The sequence below is a fragment of the Lethenteron reissneri genome, chromosome 34, assembly GCF_015708825.2.
Source record: "Lethenteron reissneri isolate LAM-NWPU_2019-01 chromosome 34, ASM1570882v1, whole genome shotgun sequence".
Classification (NCBI taxonomy): domain Eukaryota; kingdom Metazoa; phylum Chordata; class Hyperoartia; order Petromyzontiformes; family Petromyzontidae; genus Lethenteron; species Lethenteron reissneri.
This window is the reverse complement of record NC_083812.1, coordinates 16,185,452-16,211,039: the sequence shown is the minus strand read 5'-3', so window position 1 is coordinate 16,211,039 and position 25,588 is coordinate 16,185,452. Positions and strand designations below refer to the sequence as shown.

At 45.8% G+C, this 25,588-nt stretch overlaps 1 protein-coding gene across 1 annotated transcript in view; it reads right to left on the bottom strand.

Moving 5' to 3' along the window:
* The window catches only part of LOC133350498 (cadherin-23-like), a 222,572-nt gene extending 197,261 nt beyond the window's left edge, over window positions 1–25,311 (bottom strand). The window contains exons 1-6 of the mRNA XM_061564838.1: window positions 24,993–25,311; window positions 22,376–22,450; window positions 21,912–22,049; window positions 21,469–21,540; window positions 1,958–2,100; window positions 929–976 (exon numbers count right to left, since the gene is read on the bottom strand). Of these exons, the coding sequence (XP_061420822.1) occupies window positions 929–976; window positions 1,958–2,100; window positions 21,469–21,540; window positions 21,912–21,987 (339 nt within the window). The 5' untranslated portion in view covers window positions 21,988–22,049; window positions 22,376–22,450; window positions 24,993–25,311. The remainder of the gene's footprint in view (window positions 1–928; window positions 977–1,957; window positions 2,101–21,468; window positions 21,541–21,911; window positions 22,050–22,375; window positions 22,451–24,992) is intronic.
* Between the last annotated feature and the right edge of the window lie 277 nt (window positions 25,312–25,588).

The window sequence follows — 25,588 nt, the reverse complement described above, 5'->3', positions numbered from 1 at the left end:
CATGTGCGGGTGACGTCACTCCACATGTAGCACCCCCCACCCCCTCATTAATAATCATGAGCAGGTGACGTCTTCCAAATGGACACCCCCCACCATTAATAATAATTAGTGGGTGACGTCACTCCACATGGGGGGGGGGGGGCGAGGCGCCTCCTCCCCCTCCTCATCGTCAACTTACAACCCTCACGACAAAGGCAGAACCCTCACGTCACGCGATCTCTGTAACGCTATTGAGACATAGAAGTAATAAGGACGTCATGATGAACAAGGGATTATAACCTTAAAATGAAATAAGTCTGTGTCACTGCGCCCTTAAAAACTGCACATGAATTGATGCAATGAATATCACGTCGCGGTCTGCTTTTTAAATCATTTATATTAAGTTCACTTGCGTGCTTGCGTGCTTGCTTGCTTGCTTAGGACTGTCCAAATCTTTCAGTCGTTTTTCAACCCACTTCCCGTGATCCAATCAAGCTGACATTTTGCACACAGACTCGTTGTGCTTGACAATTAATTTTCATGAAAAAAATTCCTACATTTTACACTGTTTAGGGAATTTTTTTTTAAATATTTAATTACCAATTGCTTAATTGTGGCAGACAATCATCTGACCCATAGGTGGCAGCCATCTCAAACCAGAGGACGAGAGGACTCTAGCCGCCACGCATATAAAGGATTACGGGTTAATTTTTTGCTTGCAAGTTTCAGATTTACTGGAATACACCCGTCCCTGGACGGGCAAAAGGCGAGTTAATTAAGGGATAGTAACTGTTGCGTTCAAATGTATTGGGCAGCTTACAAGAGCTGGAGGCAACCAGCAAAGGGCAAAACATTTACCGTGCTTCATCAAAGAGCTGCTCATAGAAAATTGTAGTAACGTCGAGATGAGTCACGGGGAGGGGAAGCCATTTTCAGCGAGCGAACTTACCGACTGCAAATCCGTGACAGTGAAAATCACAAATATTTCTTCCTTTGTCTGAAAAATAAAACGAAGACGTACAAGTTATAATTGCGATCAACGACTTCAAAAGACAATATATGAAAAATTTGAAATGATTGAAGGTGATGCAGATATTGTTGGACTAATATCCTTTATTTTTAATGCCGTCAACGTTTTTCTATGTCACTGTTATTAGCTTGACCTTACGTCTATAACTAATATATATACAGAAGAAAAATCCTCAGTTTCAAGACCAAACGAGGATCACCATCACGGCATCACGGCATTGTCCTAAGTCAACAGATGAAGTTTCCCTGTTAAGACTGCATACAGATCAGGCGACTCACACCCATCCATTCACACCGGGTGTCTAGAACATGAGAGAAGCCACTCTTGTCGTCATGTTGTCATCATTGTTGCAGGGAGGGCACGAGGATCTCTCTGATATGAGCCAATCAAATGAAGGGGGCATGTCACATCATGACTCGATCGATGGGCAATGAATCAACACAGCGATTAACCCGCAAATTATGATCATCCCGGTTAGTGTTGATGTTTCTTATGGATCGACTTGGGCGGCATCGATCAAATTAATATCTATGAACGATCCACAATGCCATTATGGGCACATCGCTGATGGGTGATTTTGTCTAGTGTACGATCTCACCGCTCGAGTGGAGTGCAACACCCACGAGCCGCAGCATCTAAGCCAATTGCAGTACTTCCAACGTAAGCGCATTTGTGTCATCGTGCAGAAGACACACTCTGGTTGGTGTCTTTGCTGGGGCCGTTGATTTGGGGTTTTTTTTACGCAGAAATTGTTGTTCTGCTTTGTTTAAATCCGAGTTCTACCACCGCCAACAAGCCTCGTGGCCCCATGCGGGCCATCTCATCCGCTCCTTCTGCCAGCAGGAGGCCACCGACAAAACTCCCTCGTCACCACACTCACGGCGTTTTCAGCACCCTGCCATTTATATCTGAAAAACGCACGGCATGTGACGAAGCTCGTTCCATTACCTCTCTGTCAAGGGCGTTTTTGACGGTGACAACCCCCGTGTAGCTGTTCACGCGGAAGAAGAAGTTTCCGTCTTCGCCCGTGATCGCGTACGCCAGTGGCTCTTCGTCGGGGTCAGTGGCACTCAGCTGGGCAATGGAAGTTCCTGCAAGGCGGTGACGTACAGGCGGGCGGCAGTGTGAGCTTCAGCGTTATGTTACTGCGTGTTGTTGTTAGTGTTACAAATCACGATAGATAATCGCCTTTCGGTGGCACGCCGTCTGCAAGTCCGTCACCCATCTTGCTATCCCCTGCTTTTCTATAACCGGTTTAGCTTATGTTGACTGTGTGTGTACGTGCGTCGCAACGTGATGTGACGGGCCCGTGCATTGCCTGAATAAAAAAAATGATGATGGATAACTTAGAACATAGGTTTGCATAGCCAATGCAATGAACCATATTTGTTTTGTTGGTTGAAGCCCGAACAGTGCCGCATTATCCTCGTAGCAAAAGTAGCTACATATGCTACGGGCCCCGCGCTAAATGCTTTCAAGCTATCAATTCCGGTTCAGTGATTCTGCACTTGCTCTATTACTATAGTACTATACCGCCTTCAATTTTTATGAACGACTGGGTATTTAAGGTTAGTGATTTGTCGTATTATCTGGCTGTATAGCAAATGAAAAAATACAATTACTTTACTATGCAAGGAAATATTTGTGTTTTCATATTTATGTGTTTTATTTAATTCCGAATTATGGGGCCCTGGCTTGGGACCCGAATATCTCAGGCCCCTCACCCCACTCATTGTGCATTGTCATTACATCACACATTACATCACACCTGGTTTCATGAATTATCATCCTGCACCGTTATTATGAACTGTTAACGTTACAATTCCGACAGGTAGAGATATCCTCCCCCATCCTAGGATTCCAGAACTCAATAAGAAATGTGTGCACTGTATGTTGAACTTCTTTCGCACCGTACGTAAACAGACCATTGCCCAGACCACTGGTTTTTAAACAAGTCACTTTTTTTGCTCAGAATCAACTGAGAGGAATTAAAATGTTCTATGCACTTGACACAAACTAAACTATAGACACCAATATCATTTTACCGCATAATTTCTGACATAATATTTAGTCATATGTGAACTGTAGGGCAACAGTGGTCACGAGGCGATCTGATCATACAAATGTTTAAGCATCAAATAGCCTATACAGTATTTACATTTCCACTTAATATAGGTTTTTCCCCTTTTATTTGGCAACAAAACCGCTTAAATATACGATCCAAGCCTGGTGGTGTTTCATTCAGACGCTGTCTTCCCGACAGACCTGTTCTTCACCTGAAGACGGCTGCTTGCGTTGTGGCCGAAACGTCGTGAGAATTATTTTATTATGTTTTATTTTTATTATTTTATTATTTCCCTTCTACGTGACGTTACCGAAAGAACCCAGAAGATGAATCCCTGCAGTCACGAAAGCTTTAAATCAAAATTTAACAAAACAGGTGTTAAGATGTTAAACTCCAAACTGAAACCTTTAACAAGGAATCATGTCTGCATTAACCACAATGCTTGTGGTCAGAATGCAAACAAAAAACGTACTCTGATAATATATGCATTGTCCTTGAAACTGATTGGTCCACACCAGAGACAGCTTTTTTTTTTAGCCTAGTCGCTAGGCATGCGGGCTACGTAACCCAGCCAACTCAGCTTACAACCAGGATGGATCGTAGGCAGGCCATCCTGCAATGTCGCTTTAAAGAGACCACTGACACATGCTCATTTTAAAAAGTAGCAAGCTAACACTACAAGCTCTTTAAAAAAAAGTATCTGCTAAACATCAGCACGCTACTGTATCCATGTAACAACGTTATCCCATATAATGTGTTTTACAAGATATCACTGTATCACATTATACATGCTCTACACACTAAATAACATTGCTGTATCACATTTAAAACTTACTATATGGCGAGCTAGGGATGTCCAGACAATGAGAACATTCATTCTACTTCAGCTCGCAAACCCAAACGTGACGTTTTGGAATGCGTTCACGAGAACAAAAATGACGTGACAACATGAGACTCATTACTTCCTCATTACTTACTGATTGCACCGCGGTGAGTTCATCATCTCAGACGACCCCCCGCCCACTGCCACCTACCCACAACCAAGACTGTGGCTGAAGGAAAACCTGTTGTCTGAAATGCCGAGGTCTTCCGATCCTCTCAGTGGCAATTTAGAAATATCTCTCTCACGTCAAAAAAACCCACCGTATTTACTTGTTTTTTAAACCCGTTCGTGTCACCTGTTAAAAATGCCACTTTTTTGCGGTACTTTAGTAAGGGGAAATTGACTTTTGCAGGGGATTTATGAAAATAAATATATATGAACGGCCACATTTAACCGGATAAAACCGTCGTGACAGGAATGCTTTTGCTAATGTAAACCTGTCAAGCTGCCTCACGTAAATTCTCCACCATGCATCAAACGAATAAAAATATAAATAAAAAATGTGCACATTATGTGGCTCTTCCATTCAGCAGCCATTGTAGAACCATTCTACTTGAGCGTGGATGTGTGAGTTACGCGATGTTTCAGTCATTTGAGATATTGGTGCAATTAGGCTTTCCTGAGACCATATTCAATTAGCTATAAAGCATTTTCTTGCACCCCCACCCCCCCCCCCTTGGACTTCCATTGACATCATTTTCACATTTCTACCCACCCCATATTCCCCCATTCTCGTGTTTAATCGCTGCTAGGTTAAAAATTATGGTGTCAGTTATGTGTATAAAACTGTCTTTACGAAAATAGGCGGAGCGTAAAGTAGCCGAGAGCATGCATTATTTCACTTTTGTACGGCAGCTAAAAAACAGCGGAGCTTCGTAATTTACCGTCGTTGCATTTCACTTTTACGAATTTTAAACCTCGCTGCGAACCTGCAGCACGTAACTTTAAAAAAACATCCATGCCCACAGGCAGTGTACAGAGACGTTACACACACGGAGACAAACGTTTCACACAGATATATAAAGGTTGTCGTATGTACATTGTAGTGCATAAATAATACTTAAAAATTACGAAACGCATATCCAACGAACTGATATATGCAATGGATAATACGAGTTATTTCACAGTGGGCAGTAACGATGTCAGGCATACGTATTGACTTTATATGGAAGTAAATATCTGCAAAGGGTGAGAGAACAATACGAATAATACGTTTGTGGGTAAGCTCCGTATTGGCTCAGTCTCGCGTCCGATTCACACCATGATCACAACAAATCTGTGACACAAAGCCTCCACTTGTTCGTCTTCGCAATTCAACATTTGGTACTATAATGTCCATCTTGCACAAAGCCAGCTATCAAGTAATGCTCGAACGAGTGTGTACACTAGGCTGTTGTTTTTTTTTCTCATTGAAATGCAAGGCAATAGCCCGTGAGTTGCACCTTGGCCCTGCTGCCCCAGGGTTAGTGTCATGACCTATCGCAACCCGTCCCAAAGGTACCAATGTTTATCCATTTTTGTTTAAGGTGAGCCTTTGAATCTGTTTATCTATATCCTACATCCTGAATCCCATTTTCTCTTTTAAACATTTACCAGCGTCGACTGTTAACCCACAGCCACCAGGACAGCTACCCTTTGGCCGTGAGTTTGTATGGCCCAGTGCGTTTTGGTCACCACCGTCGCTGAGCGGGAAGACGACACGGCCTCGGCAGCTGTCCACTCATTGTTAAAATGCGTTGGCTTAATATTTAATCACAGTCACTGGTTATTTCTTTGGGTCAAAGGTAAATATTACATGTGAACGTTTATGGTTGCACATCTTGATCATCCACTGCCTCCCTTTTACACACCCACCTCGGCCTAAATGATTGCAGTGTTCAAATTCCAACGCACAAATCCTTGGCAATGCATTATAAACATTGGATGCCCTCAAATGATGACCTTTTATAATGGAAATTCTGTACTCTTGAATGTAGAGCATTGCCATTGCAGAGATCAACTTTGTGTTACATATATGAGGGGGGTGGGGGGGGATCATTTCGATTCCCATTAAAGTTCAGGGAGCTCTGCTTTCATTCGGTTCGGGGAAACACGCGTACGTGGAATGGCAATTAAAATGAGTTGTTCGTATCAAACGCCACCACGGGCGGGATGTTCACTGCCAATGGTTGGCTTCGTCAAGAGCAACGGTGAGGTATTGGGAGCCTGTGTTGACTCCACACGAAGCAGAGTCGGCGAGAAAACGGTGTATACATTGGTGCCGCCGAGGGAATTCAAATATTTGTGGACTGCGTATTTATGCTGCCAGACTGGCATTTGAGTGAGAGGACAAGGCAGGCGTCTAAACATGCAGATGCAAGGCCGGGCAGGAATGATAGACAGACACAAGCTTTCATAGTCAGTAAATGCTCAATGAAAACAACCTGTTAATGTACATTTCCTGAATGCCTTCAAATTCAGGACATTAACCCCGATGGTATTAGAACGGATTTTGTTTCGAGCTGTTTTTTGTGCTATTTAAAGAAAAGAAAAACTACAAGGGACTAAAAACTCCCCAAGAGTAAATCTCTTGCCTGGCATCGCTTCTCTCCGTCACAGCGCTGACCGCGTCATCAACGCGAGCGAAAGTGTTTCGGCAGCGAGCGAACTGATCCATCGTCGAACTACAGCGTAACTTTTGATGCACAGCAGCTGTGCGTCCTTAATGAACGGTCGGGTCCCGCGAGTATTATAGTGAAACTTGAATTATTGATTTGTTGGAAAATGCGGCTCTCGTCGGAGTGCTGTCATTCAAAGAGCCACGAGTTTCCCTCTCGCAGGAAGCAAAGCTGAGCAATGTTAATTTAACTCGTCGAAAAAAATCGGAAACGATATCTCGGCTGTGGATATAAAAAGCACAAAGAGCTGCTTCCGCGCCCTGTCTAAGTGAAAGTCGGGCTTTCATGTGGTCTCATAATTTAAGTTATTCAAGGGTTCGGCGACAGGTTTGCTCTCAGAGAACATTTGCGATCACGTGGTCGGCGATGAGTATCTCCGCACTTTTTTTTATTAATTCAAAGTTATTTGCTGATGCTCTATAATCCAGGAATTCGTGATATAATATCTGACACATTTGTATTCGATTATTTTTACCTTTGTTTAGCCAAAAAGGTAACAAGCCAAAACATTTTATTTCCTCACGTATTTTACATCGATGTTTGCCGGCAAAATCCCATCACCACCTCCACGCGGTGCCGGCTGGATTCCAACCAACGGTGAGGGTTTTTGGCGTCAGATGGAGCGACCCACCGGCCAAAGTATTTCTGTGTCGCATCTATGGCAACGTCAAATCAACTAGGGCGCCCCCCGGGGGAACGCGCGCCGTCCTCACCCAAACGACGCGAGAAGTGGACGAGGGCTACCTGCTCATGGATGTGGCAGGCTAAGGAAGTTAGGCAGGCTAAGGAAGTTAGTCCGACTACGGCTGGGAACACTCAACATGGGAACATTGACAGGGAGAAGTCGAGAATTGTCAGCTGCCCTAAAGGCCCGTCGTATCGACATCGTATGCATCCAAGAAACGAAGTGGAGTGGAGCAAAGGCCAGGGAAGTTGGAGAAGGATACAAACTGTTCTACAACGGTGAAAGAAACACCAAGAACGGCGTTGGAATCGCAGTCAGCCAAAATCTACGAGACAACGTCGTGGCCGTCCACCGTGTTTCCGACCGCCTCATGTCCATCGAAATCTACTCAAACGACCTATGCCTCCGGGTGGTATCTTGTTATGCGCCGCAGCCTGGCTGCCCAGCAGATACCAAGGAGGAATTTTGGGAACAATTTGATGGACACATGCAATCGATAAACGGAGAAGAGCAGTTAGTAATTGGTGGAGACATAAATGGACACGTTGGAAACGCCCGGGATGGATACCCTCGAAACCATGGTGGCCAAGGATATGGTACCCGGAACGATGAGGGAAACCGAGCCCTGGACTTTGCGGAAGCCTATGATCTTGTCCTCGCCAACACCTTCTTCAAGAAGAGACCGTCCCATCTCATTATGTACACCAGTGGTGGGAGATCAACTCAAATTGATTACTGGCTTGTCAAGCAGAATAAGCTGAACACGGTGACAAACACTAAAGTCTTACCATCGGACAACATCGCCCCACAACATCGCATCCTGGTCATGGACATGAAAATGGACATTGGCCAGCGACATCGCCCACCAACAACGGGACAGCAGCGAATTAAGTGGAGGCAGATGAAGGAATGCAAGGATCAGCTGAGAGTCGCCCTCAATCAGATTGACGTGAACACCAACCGACCAGCTAATGCGATTTGGGAAGATCTCGCCGGCCAACTGTGCACAGCAGCAACGGAAGCACTGGGGCTAACTAAGCCGGGAAAACGCTTCATTGACAAGCAAATATGGTGGTGGAACAAAGAAGTGCAGCTAGCAGTGAAAGAGAAGAAGCTAGCTTTTAAGAAGTGGCGCCAAACGCTCGCAGATCTGGATTACCAACACTACAGAAACTGCAAATCGGCAGCGAAGCGAGTAGTAGCAGCGGTGAAATTAACTCAATACGACCAACTGTATGTCGAACTGGACACCCCAGAAGGTGCCAATAAGATCTATCGACTGGCAGAGGCGCGCCATCATTCGACTCAGGATATTGGTCAGGTTAAATGCATAAAGGATGAGAATCACAGCGCTCTCAGAGACCCGCCCGCCATCCTTCAACGCTGGAGCGACTACTTCTCTCGAATGTGCAACCAGGAATTTCCTCACCCACCGATTATTAGCGCTGAACACGTCCTCGGTCCCGTTTTGCCTATCACCATCATCGAAGTGGAACAAGCTATCAAGAGAATGAAGAATGGGAAAGCGACTGGCCCGGACGATATCCCTGCTGAGGCCTGGAAGATCCTTGGCAGGCAGGGTGCTGCCCTCCTTACCCAGCTCTTCAGCACCATCACGAGCACCGGTGAGGTCCCAGAAGCCTGGACGACCAGCACGACGGTTCCAATTTGGAAGGGTAAAGGGGACGTGGCAGAATGCTCGAATTACAGGCCAATCCGGCTCCTGTGTCATGCGATGAAGATCTTTGAGCGAGTTTTGGACACGAGGATTAGAAACATCATCACCCTATCACCCAACCAATGCGGCTTCGTCAAAGGATGTGGCACTACGGACGCCATATTCGCGGCGAGGCTCCTGCTGGAGAGGCACAGAGAGAAGAACAAAGCTGTGCACGTGTCGTTCCTCGACCTTGAAAAGGCATTTGACAGGGTCCCCCACGACCTCATCTGGCACTCGCTTCAATCCCATGGAGTCCCTGAAATCTACGTGCATTGGGTGCAACTCCTATACAAGAACATCACCAGTGCAGTCAGGTGCGCAGTGGGCATATCACCGCCATTTCCCATCAGCGTTGGAGTGCACCAAGGATTGGCTCTGTCACCACTCCTGTTTATCCTGTGCATGGACACGATCACTGCCATGGTCAATTCTCTACGCGGATGACGTCCTCCTCTCAGATGAAGAGAGAGGAGAAGTGGAAAGACAAACGCGCCTGTGGAAGGAACGTTTGGACGAAAACGGGATGAGGTTCAACATCAAAAAGACGGAGTATATGGAGTGTGGCCCCCAAACCGACAGCACCATCAGCATTGACTGAGAAAATCTGAAGAAAGTGACGGACTTTAAGTACCTGGGCTCCACCATCAGCTCAGATGGAAGCATCACGACTGATGTGAGGTCACGAGTCAATGCGGCATGGATGAAGTAGAGGCAAGTCACCGGAGTCCTCTGTGATCGGAATATGCTGGATAGGCTGAAGGGAAAAATTTACAAGACCATCGTCCGACCGGTGGCACTCTATGGATCCGAGTGCTGGCCAGCCACAACTGTACATGAACAAGCCCTCCATACCATGGAGATGAGGTTGCTCAGATGGAGCCTTGGACTGACTTGGTGTGGCCCCCATTGTGGACAAGATGCTTGAGGCAAGGCTTCGGTGGTACGGCCATGTGATGCGAAGTGAAGAGTCATCAGTGGCCAAGACTGCCATGCGTATTGAGCCAGAGGGCCGCCGTCCACGCGGACGTCCGAAGAAGCGATGGATGGATCGAATAAAGGAAGACATGAAGACGGTCAACGCATCCCCCAGAAATTCCCTGGACCGAGCCAAATGGAGAAGACAATGCCGAAAAGCGGACCCTGCGCCACAGCGGGAACAACGCTAGGAAGAAGAAGAAGTTTGATAGAAAAATACAACGGGACGACCAAAGGAGATGAGGAGTGATTACAGTGAATCATGGAATCGTGGCACACGGATTAGACTGCACAGAGCCACAGTCGGTGACATCACGTGGGGAGTCAGGAGTTAATGGGAATATCTTCTGCTCAAGATGACGATAGCAGGGAATACGTAACTACAATGCAGTGCTTATACGTGTGTTCAGCTGCTGAATATCTTAATATCCATCGAACACATTTGCTGTTGACAGCCTCTTCCTTTTAAATCACCAAATGGTTCCGGGATGTGTTTGATGCTAAGCGGGCCTGAACCTGGTGTATGACTCGCATGGGAAACTGTATCTGGGAGTACCAGCTATTGTAGCCTTGGGAAGAAGTGAGGTGACCAGGAGATGACAGCACGTAAATAAATTGAATAATCAAAGTGTGCGCGACTTTGAGTGTGAAGCCCTCGTATGTGCGGGGTTTCTCCGGGCGCTACGATTTCGACACCACGTGTCAAACGCTCATCAATGGAACAGGCCAAACTATTTAATGCAGGACCTACATACAAAAATATGTTTTGGACTCAGTGAGACTTTCCTGGCTAAAGGGAATTATTTATTATTGCACGCACATTCTATAAGTATAAGTAGTATGTCAAGGTATACAAGGTCATAAAAAATACATTTAAATGGTACAAACAAATCACACCACACATTTATCAATATCTTGGCATCATACACATTCCAATAGTAAACAACGGTATACATTTTGTGCAATTTCATAGTTAAACTCCTCCTTGCCCTCACACTTCTTTGCCCCCACAAAACCCCAAGTCGAGGCTTTTGCTGAAGGAAACTGTCACATTGATCACATCACATGAGCCATGAATTCTCCACGACAACTCGTGAGTTGCAATGACAATATTGGTGGTAGCCGGGTTACTCAGAACTGGTCAGCTAATGGAAATTTCCAAAAATACCAATGTAGGATACTTCTAAAAATAGTTGTTGGCTTTCCTGGGAAATAAAAGGGCAACAATATTATGAATTGTGGGAGGTGGCGGTGGCTTTGGGAGGCATTTATCCAGTCGTGGATTGACCATGGCTGATGATGATTATGAAAAAGAGCCTTCTAGTCGCAACGGACTCTCACCTGGTTATATAAATTTAGGACATAACGATGATGATGAAGAAGATGCATTCTGCACTTTCACTGCTGCCAGCACCGCGCTGAGAGTAGGGCTTGAGGCTGATTTGCTGAGTTGCCCTGTCGTGCGCGGTGTCTATACACATTTGCTTGGCCGTATATCACGGTGGTGACACCATTATATTACGTTGCCCTGAAAATGACTTGTAACAAGAATAGATCGTCAACAAAGACAAAAAAAATGCACGGAATCCTGAAGACTAAATTACTTGGATTAATTTACTTAATTGCTCACAGAAATTATGTTAATGAATTGATGGCAATCTGAGTGAAGGACTAATGTGCTTCGGAGTCCCGACTGGCGCGGGACTCGCCACATCCGCTTCTGTTGAGTGACCGTGCACAGTTTACCGCAAGAAGTCTCCACCGTGAAGCCAGTGGTCGGGTGCTCCCTGGGGTCTCCTGCTGCCTCGATCCCAATCACAGATCCAGACATTCACACCGTGCGGAGCTGGGCAACAACGCCGACATCCCAGGCGCAGCCCCCACCCTGGGCTGCCCAAGCTGTCCTGTTGTGCATTGGTCTTGAATAGGCGTGGGAGACCTCGTCCTCCTCCTCACCGGGGGCTCTCACTTAGCCTTTAGCAAGCCAGACTCGGTTACCACAATACCCTTTTTGCGTCATCAAAAAAAATCGACGCGACAAAAATACAACAACCGAGAATGAAGAGGCACTTGCAGTGACTGAAGTGACTGCGACTGAGTGGAGATAAAATTGGGAACACACAGTTCCTCCTCGAGTGCCCGATCAGGGTGGCTAAGATGCAGACGGTGACAGATACATAGCATCAACCTCAGAGTGATAGCCCTCACGTGGCCATGGGCCGCGTGGCATGAATTCGCATAACCCTGTTCTAGAATGCCATGATCTTTAAGCCACGATCACTCCCATCCATCTAGCACCTGCGTACGATCTGATCTCGGCATTTAACGTTTGACATGGATGTTGCGTCGGGTATATTTCCCTCCCCTTTGGTGGCTACTCTATTGGGGGGCACCTGTGGCGCCCCCCAACAACCACAGCCTGCAGCGTCCCCGAACAACCACAGCCTGCAGCACCCCCCAACAACCACAGCCTGCGGCGTCCCCGAACAACCACAGCCTGCGGAACCCCCCAACAATCACAGCCTGCGGCGTCCCCGAACAACCACAGCCTGCGGAACCCCCCAACAACCACAGCCTGCAGCACCCCCCAACAACCACAACCTGCAGCACCCCCCAACAACCACAGCCTGCAGCGTCCCCGAACAACCACAGCCTGCGGAACCCCCCAACAACCACAGCCTGCAGCACCCCCCAACAACCACAGCCTGCAGCACCCCCCAACAACCACAGCCTGCGGCACCCCCCAACAACCACAGCCTGCAGCACCCCCCAACAACCACAGCCTGCAGCGTCCCCCAACAACCACAGCCTGCAGCGTCCCCGAACAACCAGTCTGCAGCGTCCCCCAACAGACTGGTCAAGTAAATCCTTACGATCCACTCGCACAGCGTGCGGTGGGCCTTCATCCAGCAGTGGATTTAAGCACCAAAAAAACTCGAGTACTAATGTAATGGACAGAGCATGACTCTCCCTCAGGGCAGCAGCGGAGCGAGCACGGCTCTCCCTCAGGGCAGCATTGGAGACCACGGGGGTCCCTCAGGGCAGCAGTGGACGGAGCACGGCTCTGCCTCACTCTGACTCACCCGTCTCCTCTGAGCTGCATGCGATTGTGTGAGTGAGAGTGATTGAGCTGTGTGTGAGTTGATCCACCGTCAGCTTTCCGTGGCTGCGTCTCCGGCGCTGTGGCCATCACGTTGCTGCTTCTCGGGCCTCCGAGGTGCGGGGTGCACCACAACAGGAAGTGGCCAGCTCGCAGTCACGTGACGCACTTCAACCAATCCGGGGGCGTTAATCACAGTCACAGAAGGACAGATCTGGGCTATTATAAATGTGTATTCTTGACCATCCCTGATAGTAAAGCGTCCTCTCCACGCTTCTTTGTGCACTTTTAAGCGTCCGTGTTTATTTTGTCGTCGGTGTCCACGATTCTGGCCGTATGTAACACCAGGCGATATACGCTGGTTGAAAATGTAGCAGTCGTATTGTGGGCATGTTGGTTTTCATGATCAAGTTCAATCCTCCCGGCTCTCGTCTGTCACTTTATTTTACCATATTGGTTTCTGGTCGGTATTCAGTAGCTGACCTGGGTGTACCAAGTGCTCTGCTGCGTTTAGAATGCGGTCTTCTTTGGTGCATCTAACATGAAGCTGTTTTTTTTATTCTTAAATTGTCCACATGTTTATACTTTAACACCTATCAAAGGAAAATCAGTTATAATATTGAAGCTAAGAAGGTATTTCATTAAACGTCACAGTTTTAAAGTTGCTTTTAAGTTAATTTTGTTTAACCAGGTGGGAGCTCAAGAGACCATGATGAGTCATTTTTAAGTGTCTCATGTCAAAAAAAAACTGCTGCCTTAATAAAATAAATGGCCCTTCTTCACAGCACATGAAATAGGATATTGAATCAAGTTATCGTCATTATATCCACGCGTACGCTTCATGCAGCGTGTAAATGTCACATTTTCACTCCTTTGCTCATTTTCCAGAAAATGTTTTTCTATCATGCAGAGGACATATTTTACAAAAAATATGACAAATCATGACGGAGAGACGTTACGTTAAACGGTTTAAACATTATATAACATTTCTTAAAAGTCAAACCGTAAAAGAGGAGAGCCATGCAGCGTCACGGTGGCGAGATTTTAAACCCCTCGCCTGGTATACAGGAAGTCGTTGGTTCGATCCCGACCCTGATGCCTGTATATTTGGAGTTTGCATGTTCTCCCCGTGGTCGCGTGGATTTTTCTCCGGGTCCTCCAGTTTTTTCCTCCACATTTAGAAACATCCATTTGGAGTATTTGGCTGCTTTAAATTCCCACATAATGATAAGACACTTCGTTGAGCTATCGTTTGTGATAGCCAAGTCACTTGTGAAATAGAGATACATAGCGCAGTGGGCCTTAGCTGGTAAAATACAAGTAGTTTTAGCGATGGTGTCGCATCGAGCATATATGCGAAGGAGCAGTTTGAAGAAGCGTTTGTAAGCTAAACGTGTCCCATTTTCACTACAGTGTCTCCTGCCCTCGGGCAAAAAATAAACATTTACGAGGCAAAGAAGCAAACGGGGAAGTTTCACTTGATTGTGGAAAATACGAACGGCATATCGTTGATCTCCAGAGAATTAACTCGATTGCAACGTCCATAATTACATGGCATTAGCCACAACATTCATTATCATCTATTAACCACTTCCACTATGTGTAAGGCATGATTAGTTTGTAGCAGACTTCCAGAAAACTTTAGTTATTCCTAATGTATTAACAATGCTTGCAGACACGAATACCGCGCATGTAACTCACGGTGCGATGAATTGTCGTCAGCGGGGGTCATGATTCAGTCCCAGAATTGATTGGCTATTTTTTTCTTTGGTTGTGGCAAATGTGGAAGGACTAGCAGGCGCAGCATTCACCTAACCAATTTTTTTTAACGCATACCATACCAAATTATTGGCTCTTACACAAGATTCACCAAATGTAACATAAGCATAAGAATATATGTAATTAAATTCATTTCTGCATTACCGCATACCTAACTATATATGCCATTATAGATAATGAGTTGGAGTTGATATTTCAGTCAATTGAAATATTTTCAAAACATATACAATGAGGGAAAAAAGTATTTGATCCCCTGCTGATTTTGTACGTTTGCCCACTGACAAAGAAATGATCAGTCTATAATTTTAATGGTAGGTTTATTTGAACAGTGAGAGACAGAATAACAACAACAAAATCCAGAAAAACGCATGTCAAGAATGTTATAAATTGATTTGCATTTTAATGAGGGAAATAAGTATTTGACCCCTCTGCAAAACATGACTTAGTACTTGGTGGCAAAACTCTTGTTGGCAATCACAGAGGTCAGACGTTTCTTGTAGTTGTCCACCAGGTTTGCACACATCTCAGGAGGGATTTTGTCCCACTCCTCTTTGCAGATCTTCTCCAAGTCATTAAGGTTTCGAGGCGGACGTTTGGCAACTCGAACCTTCAGCTCCCTCCACATATTTTCTATGGGATTAAGGTCTGGAGACTGGCTAGGCCACTCCAGGACCTTAATGTGCTTCTTCTTGAGCCACTCCTTTGTTGCCTTGGCCGTGTGTTTTGGATCATTGTCATACTGGAATACCCATCCACGACCCATTTTCAATGCCCTAGCTGAGGGAAGGAGGTTCTCACCCAAGATTTGACGGTACATGGCCCCGTCCACCGTCCCTTTGATGCGTTGAAGTTGTCCTATCTCCTTAGCAATAAAACACCCCCAAAGCATAATGTTTCCACCTCCATGTTTGACGGTGGGGATGGTGTTCTTGGGGTCATAGGCAGCATTCCTTCTCCTCCAAACACGGCGAGTTGAAATGATCCCAAAGAGCTCCATTTTGGTTTCATCTGACCACAACACTTTCACCCAGTTGTCCTCTGAAAAATTCAGATGTTCATTGGCAAACTTCAGACGGGCATGTATATGTGCTTTCTTGAGCAGGGGGGCCTTGCGGGCGCTGCAGAATTTCAGTCCTTCACGGTGTAGTGTGTTACCAACTGTTCTCTTGGTGACTATGGTCCCAGCTGCCTTGAGATCCTTGACAAGATCCTCTCGTGTAGTTCTGGGCTGATTCCTCACCGTTCTCATGATAATTGCAACTTCACGAGGTGAGATCTTGCATGGAGCCCTAGGCCGAGGGAGATTGACAGTTCTTTTGTGCTTCTTCCATTTGCGAATAATCGCACCAACTGTTATCACCTTCTCACCAAGCTGCTTGGCGATGATCTTATAGCCCATTCCAGCCTTGTGTAGGTCTACGATCTTGTCCCTGGCATCCTTGGAGAGCTCTTTAGTCTTGGCCATGGTGGAGAGTTTGGAATCTGATTGATTGATTGATTGCTGCTGCTGTTATACAGGTAACAAGCTGAGATTAGGAGCACTCCCTTTAAGAATGTGCTCCTAATCTCAGCTCGTTACCTGTATAAAAGACACCTGGGAGCCAAAATATTTCTGATTGAGAGGGGGTCAAATACTTATTTCCCTCATTAAAATGCAAATCAATTTATAACATTTTTGACATGCGTTTTTCTGGATTTTGTTGTTGTTATTCTGTCTCTCACTGTTCAAATAAACCTACCATTAAAATTAGAGACTGAACATTTCTTTGTCAGTGGGCAAACGTACATAATCAGCAGGGGATCAAATACTTTTTTCCCTCACTGTACGCACAGGACACTGTGTAATGCCGGCCATAGAGAGGCACGGCGTGCGGTGTATTGACATCACGTCTACCACTATCGTGTGGGTGTAGTACCTGCCCTAGAGGGGCTCGGTCAGCGCTGATTGATAGCACTGGATACTATCATGCTTGGCGTGCAGTGACAGCCCTACAGGATAGGGTGTGGGAGTGCTGGCCGTAGGAATGGGGTTACTAAAGGCCATGGCACTCTGGTTGACCTGAGAGGACACGTGACCTGTTAAGTCTACAAAGGGGCCCCAAGTGGGTGCTATGGGTGGTCACGTGGTTGGGGTCTAGATCCTGCTCGAGGATTCTGGAAGGAGGTCGTGGCCAAGGGCGGAGCCAGCCACACCACAGAGAATAAAAGCCGGATCCTCCTGAAGAAACCTTCATCTACGTCCTACGTTCTACCGAGTCTCCAACACAGGGACCTGAACCCGAGCTGTGGTCCTGGTCTGTAGTAGCAGTCACCACCATAGGTTGTTATTCTGTTAAGGGGCAGTTACCCTGTGTGTTGGTGTTAAATAAATGTGTTGCCTCCAAGTGTACACCTGCGGCTCAGGTGAACTCACTACATATGTAAGGAAATTAAGGATTTTCAGTTATTTTAGCGAGTGGATTTGGGACATTATGTCTCACAGTGGCATGTGTAAACTTGTGAGTAATCCAGATATTATATGTGTACATTGTATAACTATTGAAATGATAATGCCTGTTGCCCATAAACATTCAAACATGCATTATTAATGATGCTGAACCCATTATACAAATTCCACATTGCACATATTCTATTATAGCCTCACACTCTAAGACTGCATTGGGAATACGTATTATCCTTTCATCAGATGCAGTTGTGCATCCCATTATGGCTTCTTGCTGTAACGTTCTCGGTCCAGTTCGCTGTTATCTTACCACAATTAACAACAAGCCTTGATACTAGTGCTCCACTCTGGTGAATCGTGCAAATCAATGAAGGTGATTGTAAGGAAAAAGGGGCATTTGTTTAAAGAGAAAGGGAGCTCGAGGACGTGTGTGTGGGGTGATGGTACACGGTTTGTATGTATGTTGAACTTCTTTCACACCATACGTATGGAAAGGACAACGAACTAACACACAAGAAGCAGTTCTCTCGTGACAGACAGGAATAGAACGTTGGCATTATTGCGCGGCAGTAGAGCAGAATGTGGCATATTAAAAGGCAATTTGGGCGCGTGCAAAAATGAGTCAGTTGACACCTCTCCTGACAGCATTCACAAAAAGAGGATTAATTAATTCACTTGGAGTCTGTGTAAGCTCCACTTGGCTTAAATATCAGGATTACTTCCCAACCTTTTTTGAACCCCGAGCCCGCAGCCAATCCTGAGCAACGCTTGGCGGACAGCCCATGGAGCGTAGCATCCGATCCTTTGCGAGGAAAATAGTCGCCCGCAAACAGTTCTGCAGACCGCGATGCACAGCCTGGCAGGGCCCACAGAAGCCACTGGTCTACAGCAAGGCGTGGGACTCTGCTGATCGCCCAACGGTGGCTTGCTCATTTACACCGTCATACACTCTCCACCCAGATCTCTCTCTCTCTCTCTTTGCTTTCCTTTTCTCTTTCTTACTTTTCTCCATTAACCTCTCCGCTTCTCTGTCCTGCCGTGGATCACAACAAGGTTTATGCTCCAGATCCGTTCGTCTACGCCAGACACGGCGACTCGTTGGTATCCCGTTACTAGTGTTGGCATATAAACAAGCCAGTCTCTGCTCGTGAAACAATGACGAATGTCGATACCCGTTTACAAAGAATACTTGTATTAAACTCATGGTGATAAAAATATATATATATGTAGACATGCACTCCCAAAGGCCATTTGGCCACTGGGGAGTGTTAAAAAAATACACACTGACATTTGATATGTGGAGAGAAACATGAGAAAGAGGCATATTGTCTGTTTTTCCCTGTGTATCCTGGTTCTGCATTGACATCGCGGTGGTTATTGAGCGTAGTTCGTGAAGGCAGTGCTTGCCCAAGCTTTACTTTAGCGTCCGCGTGCGTTAAGCGGGTTACAGTCACATTAATCGTTACCGACGGCTTGGCTAAAGAAGTGATATGGGAGTAAAGTCAATTTAGAGAATCGCCAGTAGTAATGCATCCCAGGATAATGAACCGGGTAGCAAATGGAAAGGTCACAGTTAATTTAAAGGAACAATTCCAGGCTGAAAATTACAATTCTGATGCCACCAGTGACTGGGAGAGATCTACAGACTCCATCTACTTTCAACTACATTGAACACTATATTTTACTAACTCCCATCCGGCAAAGTGCTTGAGTCTCGCTCTAAATTCAGCAGTATGGAATGGCTCTCTCACAATCCATGTTGTCCCAGCCGTTGGCTTTCGCGCCACGAAAAGGGTTAAATACGTAGAGTACATACCATACTCTCTACCCTCCATTACCCCCCGTGTAATCAGCAAGTTTCATAATGGCCTTGAACACAGAGGACTTGCAATCGCATGTGCTACGTCGTCTCGCTGGGGGGGGGGAGAAGGCACACACCAAAAAAAAACTTATAGCAATTTTTTTTTCTTTCTGCAAGTACTGCCTGTCACAGAATGGGGCGTGCACGAGAGATCTTTTCTGCAAGCTGTCAACGGAAGGTGGCATTTGTTGCTTTGCTGTTTGGGTGCCCAGCATGGAGGTGGGGTGGGGGAAGCACCTTTGGGGGAAGCACTGTTGCCAAATAATCAATGTAATCGTATTGAACACGTTCAGATGCGACCGATCTTTGCTACCTTTTAACCTTCTAAAGTGCTCTTGAATGTTTAAACGTAGTCCTGTGGTAGTGCCCTGGATTCTCTGAAATAAATAATTATGTCGCAAGACCCGTTTGAAAAAGCACAGCGGGTGAAATGTGATTTAATTCCCAATTGCACAGCAGAGATAGCATTCCTAAAACCACGTATTCATTTGAAGCCTCTATTATATACTTCCCAGCTTTATCAATGTTATTTATTGTCCCGTTAAATATATTTTTAGTGTCTTCAGTGTCCCTCCAGACCTCGACAACACTGAACACGTGGAGGCAATCCACATCAATAATCTTCGCTTCGGCAGCCAAATGTTGAGGATGGTGCTGACTCGTGTAGAGAATATGATGTGGCCTGCTCGTCGGTGGAGATTTTGTGAGATAGTATACTTTTACATGCTTGTTATGCCCCCCAAAAAAATATATCGTGATAAAAAATGCTAATTTCTACACGTATACTTAGGTGCATTTTATTTGCACAGCATTCTATACGGGTTTTATGGAGGCGTCACATAAACGTCAGCATAAAAGTGTTATAATGACCGCATCCAAAACAACGTAATTGAATTTTGTGTCAAGGCAGCAATCCCTTCTGGTCCCATCTCAATATGTGTAGAGTCAAACAAATATGAGTATTTAAAATCGCAGCGGTGTGCGGGAGAGACGTGCGCGTGGATTGAAGCGGCCTGCGGGGGGGGGTAATGTTCGCCAGAATTCACAGGTGCCGCGTGTCACAGGAACTTCTGTGAGCTTTTCTCCGATAATACACACTCCTGGAAATCACGATCCACGCTTGGAATTAATTCGCGTAAATATTACATTTCAGCTTAATTCATACTCAGCTTGTATTTTACAGAAATTAACTTTGTCATTAGAGAGACTGTAATTAATGTTCATTGGTCAATTACAGTCGTTGCTCCCATTACTCAGGAAGTCGACCTCGAGGTGGACACAGCCAGAGGCGAGTGAACTCGATGCCAATCGCTCATTCATGGTGGCGTTTACTATGGTGTCCTCAGCACTATCTCCACGCACACAGTCCTTCACAAGTGTTATTAACGTCACCGGCCACGATCAATCCACGATGGGACGAAGACTCTCCGGCACGCTGTCGCCTATCTCTCACGACCCCCCGATATAGCGATCCGTCGAACACCTGCAGGACGCCATCTGATTCCATCGCTCCCACGTTTGGGGTGATCGGTCCTTTCGAGCCTGATTCCTCATTTGGCTGCCCACTCTATCATTGGCCGCCATCCCTTCTAGCTACAACGACGCACCACTGTCCAAAGCCCACCGCTTGTTTTTTTTATCAACAGTCAAAATAGAATTGTTACATTCTCAACCGTGCATTTATAATGCATGTACGCTAGTTAGTTAACCTTTCTTTTAATTTCACGTTCATTAAATGACCCTTTAATTTGTTTACCCAATCATGTGATTATTCTTTTTACTCTGTATCTCACATGACCGCATTCCGGCAATGTTTCCTTGACCGGTGGAAAAGGCTCACCCTTCCCATTTCAAATTTCAAAAGAGAAAATGATAATTTAGCATCGAGTGCATCCTTGACTTGGCGGTCAGTTGCCATTCATCAGAAGGTCTAGAAAGTGCATCCACATTCAAAAATGCACCAATTTGTATAGGAAAACAAAGCAACTGTGTGGTAATATATCTGCACGATTGTCTGCTGTTGTGGCTGCTGTCTTCCACCAGTCGGTGATGGATCGACTCCGTGCATGGTTTTTGTGCGTGGACACGGGCAGGCACTTGGTGTGTAACGCCTAGTGTGGTGTGTAACACGTGGGGTGTAACACTTGGTGTGTAACGCCTAGTGTGGTGTGTAACACGTGGTGTGTAACGCTTAGTGTGTATGTAACACGTGGTGTGTAACACGTGGTGTGTGACTCACCGACTAGCGTGGTGTGTAACACGTGGTGTGTAACACGTGGTGTGTAACTCACCGACTAACGTGTCTTCTGAAACAGGGATAAAGCCTCCAAAGAAACTATTCAGAAACGTTGGTGGCCTGTTTGCTGTAAAAAACACACACCAAATGTTACTCCCGTCATATGCCGATACAATTATACACAAATCAACGTAAACACGTTTTAACCAAAGTAAATGCACTAGAGTTTCGATTGGGAAATGTTAACAAGACATGCATGTCCCGTGTAAAGCTTGGTCGTGAGGAGGGCAGATAAATCGTGATTTTGGACACAGCTGACTTAGCACGATTCAATGCGTTTTATATCTCTGGCATCAGGTAGTCTCATCGATGGATTGAAAAAAGAAATAAATATATCAAACACCAAAATATATATTATAATCGTTAACACAAATAACAGTGGCCAGTTCAGGACATGCTGTCACTCCTATCAGAAGCGGGATCTGTGGGGAAGCTTACCTCCAGCCAGACGTGGCAGAAATGCCACGCAGAGCTCAGAGATGAGTAATGCTGTCCCGATTTTACTCGAGAACATCTTTAATAAAAATAGATTTTCCTGTAGTTCAGGATCTTCACAAAAAAACTTGCACAGAAGCCCTGTAAAAAGGTAAATTTAGGTGTCATTATTATATAGCAGCAACATCATCTATTTTGTTACGTGTTAATGTTCTATCATCGATTGTGACTAACACTGCTGAGCATGAGACGTAATTCAAAATTGGATTCTTAATTATTTAAAAAAGGTTTTTTTGTCATCAATGGGCACTGCGTGATACTTTACACCAACAACCAAAATGGGAAACTCCATCTCTTGATTGTAGCTCGAGTAATCTATAATATGCCCGAGACATAGACTTGTGGATTAAAGGATGCGTTTCGTATTTCTGGATATCGATGGAAGCATAGTTTACAAAAAAACTTACCCACGAAACTTTGTATCCTCCTTTTGTCCACGGAGAGTTAATTAAACGTTGATGGATAATTTACTTCCATTTACCCTACAGGAATACAACAGCACACGCAAACATTACCTGCTGTTAGGAGCAAGGTGAGCTATAAACCTTAAATTAAGTAGCCCATTTTCTCTCTTAATTGTGTTGGGTCACGCTGCTTGCATCGCTGTTATTGCATGGAGATGCGCGCAAATAAAACGTTGAAATTGATTAAGCTGTGAATTTAAAATAGGCCTTTGCCTTGTTCGTGGCTTGAGTGATTGAGGTCAGGCAGTGAATGTTCCAATAAAGCATGGGGCCTCTGTGGAAGCTGTCAGTCAGTGGGGGGGTAGCGCGCAGCTGTGAGCTCTGCGTGTCCATGGTGCCTTCACAGCAGATGAATACGCAACCCGATACCAGCGCGCCTGGTAACCCGGTCGTGGGCGCGCGCCGCAACGAGGGAATCGGATACCCAGCGACGAAGGTGGAGGCCCTTTTTTTTTTTGAAAAATTGATGGAGACTGGATCATCTGTCAACTTGAATTTATCGCGTCATTTACATCGCGCGTACAAGACGCGGCTTTCTCGCACCGCAAACCGACAGCGTTCGAGAGGAAAGGCAGCGAGAAAAGAGAGGGGTTGTGGTGGGGGGGGGGCACGTGATGCAAACACATTTATATTAGAGTTAAAAAAAACAGCGGTTAATCATCAACTCGCTTGGCTGTTCCTCTGATGCCACGTGCTTGCGGTGCAGGGTCAGATTGAGGGGGGCTGTTGTGGGTGACTGCCCTCATGAATACACTTAGAACTGGCCCGTTGCCTGGCTGCCCTCATCTGCCAATATGGGAGCAATCAATCAATGCCGCTGCATCCTAAGCAACCTAAGGCTGCTTCACATTTTATTGCATCTTGTGACAAGATGCATTGAGACAATGTATAGACTGCCCTGCTATGAATGTCATTGATTTGCATTGTGGGGTGCAATTATCATGACGCTATATAAACATGAAATGATTAATATTGTACTGAATAATACTGGAAACTGGTCTATGCACCTGATTATAAATCAAAACGAGTGTGTACATATGCACATAATCACATAAGCAATGTATAAACCCACGCAAAGAGTAATTCACGTTATGATGTAATTGCTATGCAGCTGATTAAGTGGCCACCTGGCATTTTCGGTAAACGCCTTCATTTGGTAAACACAACGCTCATAAACAAAACCCACGTGAAGTGAATAAGTGTCTGGGCCTTATCTGCTCACATAAAGCGCGCACATTAACCGTGCCGAGATCACGCCTTCCTCGCCCATGCCAGCCTAATGACTTCACATCCAGGAATAATACTTAATTGCTAATTAAGGCCCGACGCGGCACTGCCATGAATGTGGCTGCGCTGAGCGCCACCAGGGACTTTCAGATCCCAATCTTACATTTGGTTCCGCTCAAACGGTGCCCGCCACACGAATGCGGTCTCTACAACGTGTAGAAGATTGGCGGCTTGCTGTGCCTATGAATGATTATGGGCGATGCCCACTGAGCGAGTTTCACACCATTTTATTCCTGCTCTGTAACTTCTGCAGGACGTTATTCATCACCGGTATAACTATTCACCCCCACTCTATTAGTCTATACATAACATTAGCATACAATTTGCATAAAACTAATACATAAAAAAACTACCGATCTTACACACGAGATTCGATATATCTTTCTTGAGCGGTCAACATTGTAAACGAATCAACGACTGGATGCATCCTTCCACCCCGTGTTGCTGAACCAATGGGAGCCGTCTCCTGTACGTCAGAGATCCCGTGGCATCGTTCTTAAGAGCACAGGACGCCGTATCCATCATCTCAATTTATATTCACAATCATATTTACAACACAATTTGAAAGCATTAATAATAGTTGCACCCTCATTTCTGCAACGCGATGTTTCAAGGCTCCCTTGAGAATGGAATTCGATATTGTGTGCCGGGTCCCAGCGTGGTTGTCACTGGAGTAAATGATATATATTACATGGATTGCAGTGCATATCGAAAACCACACTGCACGCACGTCTGACCCCGCTCGTTATAAGTGAATATAATTGCCAGTACAAATGTACAAGTTACATCTGTGACATAAATCACCACTCGAAATCACAAATATAAATGCAGTATCAAAGCGCACATTACGACGTAAAAAAACACTCAACACGTTCGTCAATAACAGTGGCCTTAACGTGAAAACGATATCAAAGGCGACGTTTCATAGCACATTCAGTGTCTTTTGAAAACGTCCTATGAAGAAGGACCATTGCCCGAAACGTTCCAGAAACGTTACCTATTATTTATATTTTAAATGTTAAGCACACGTTGTGATTGACGATTGTGCTGAGTTGTTTTTTGTTACTTCTACATGTGTGCCGCTACCACCGCAGCAGCGCCAAATGACTGTAACATTAGCGCTATTTACAAGTTAGGCGCTCGGCATTGCACATGCTACAAGGACACCGTCGCTATAAGCCCGGCTTTTATCGTGCGCCTGCGCATGTCACAATATAACGATCGTAATAAACGGTGGTAATGCAACAGCGACTTATCAGAGCCCCCTACTTACCCTTTGATGAATGAGTAAAGTTGAGGCGGCTTGCGCTGCTCCCTGGAGCTGGACCAACACGGGTGCTAACGCTGCCCGATGTTGCCCTGTTAAGGAGTGCCCGCCTTGGCTGCTACACTGAGACGGCGCGCATACAGGCGGGGAGCGGGAGGGGGGTGGGGGGGATTTTGTCGCTCGACATTTCAGCAGCACCCTCCACCTCGCTCAGAAGAGCAAACGAGTAAATAAATAAAACCTTGAATTAAAAAAGCCACCGCTCGTTCGCACCGCAGCCTGCGCTGCTTCTGTCGTTCGCGCGCTTCTTACCGAGCCACGCCACGCAGAAATGTTTAGAGAGGGCGATCTGGGCAGGGACGACGAACTGACAGCTGATCTCTGCTGTTGAGTATTTGTTTATGTATTTTTATCTCCGCTTGTCACTTCGCGCCGCCGGAGCGGTAACGCCAGAAATGAGAAAGGGGGAGTTGGGGGGGGTTGGACGTGGGGGTTAGGGACGTGGTGGGGCGGGGGGAGCTAAGATTATTGAAACGCAACCGGACCGTTCCTTAACGCCAACCGACTCGAGGGAAGGAGGAGCCCGAAGCTCACACACACTG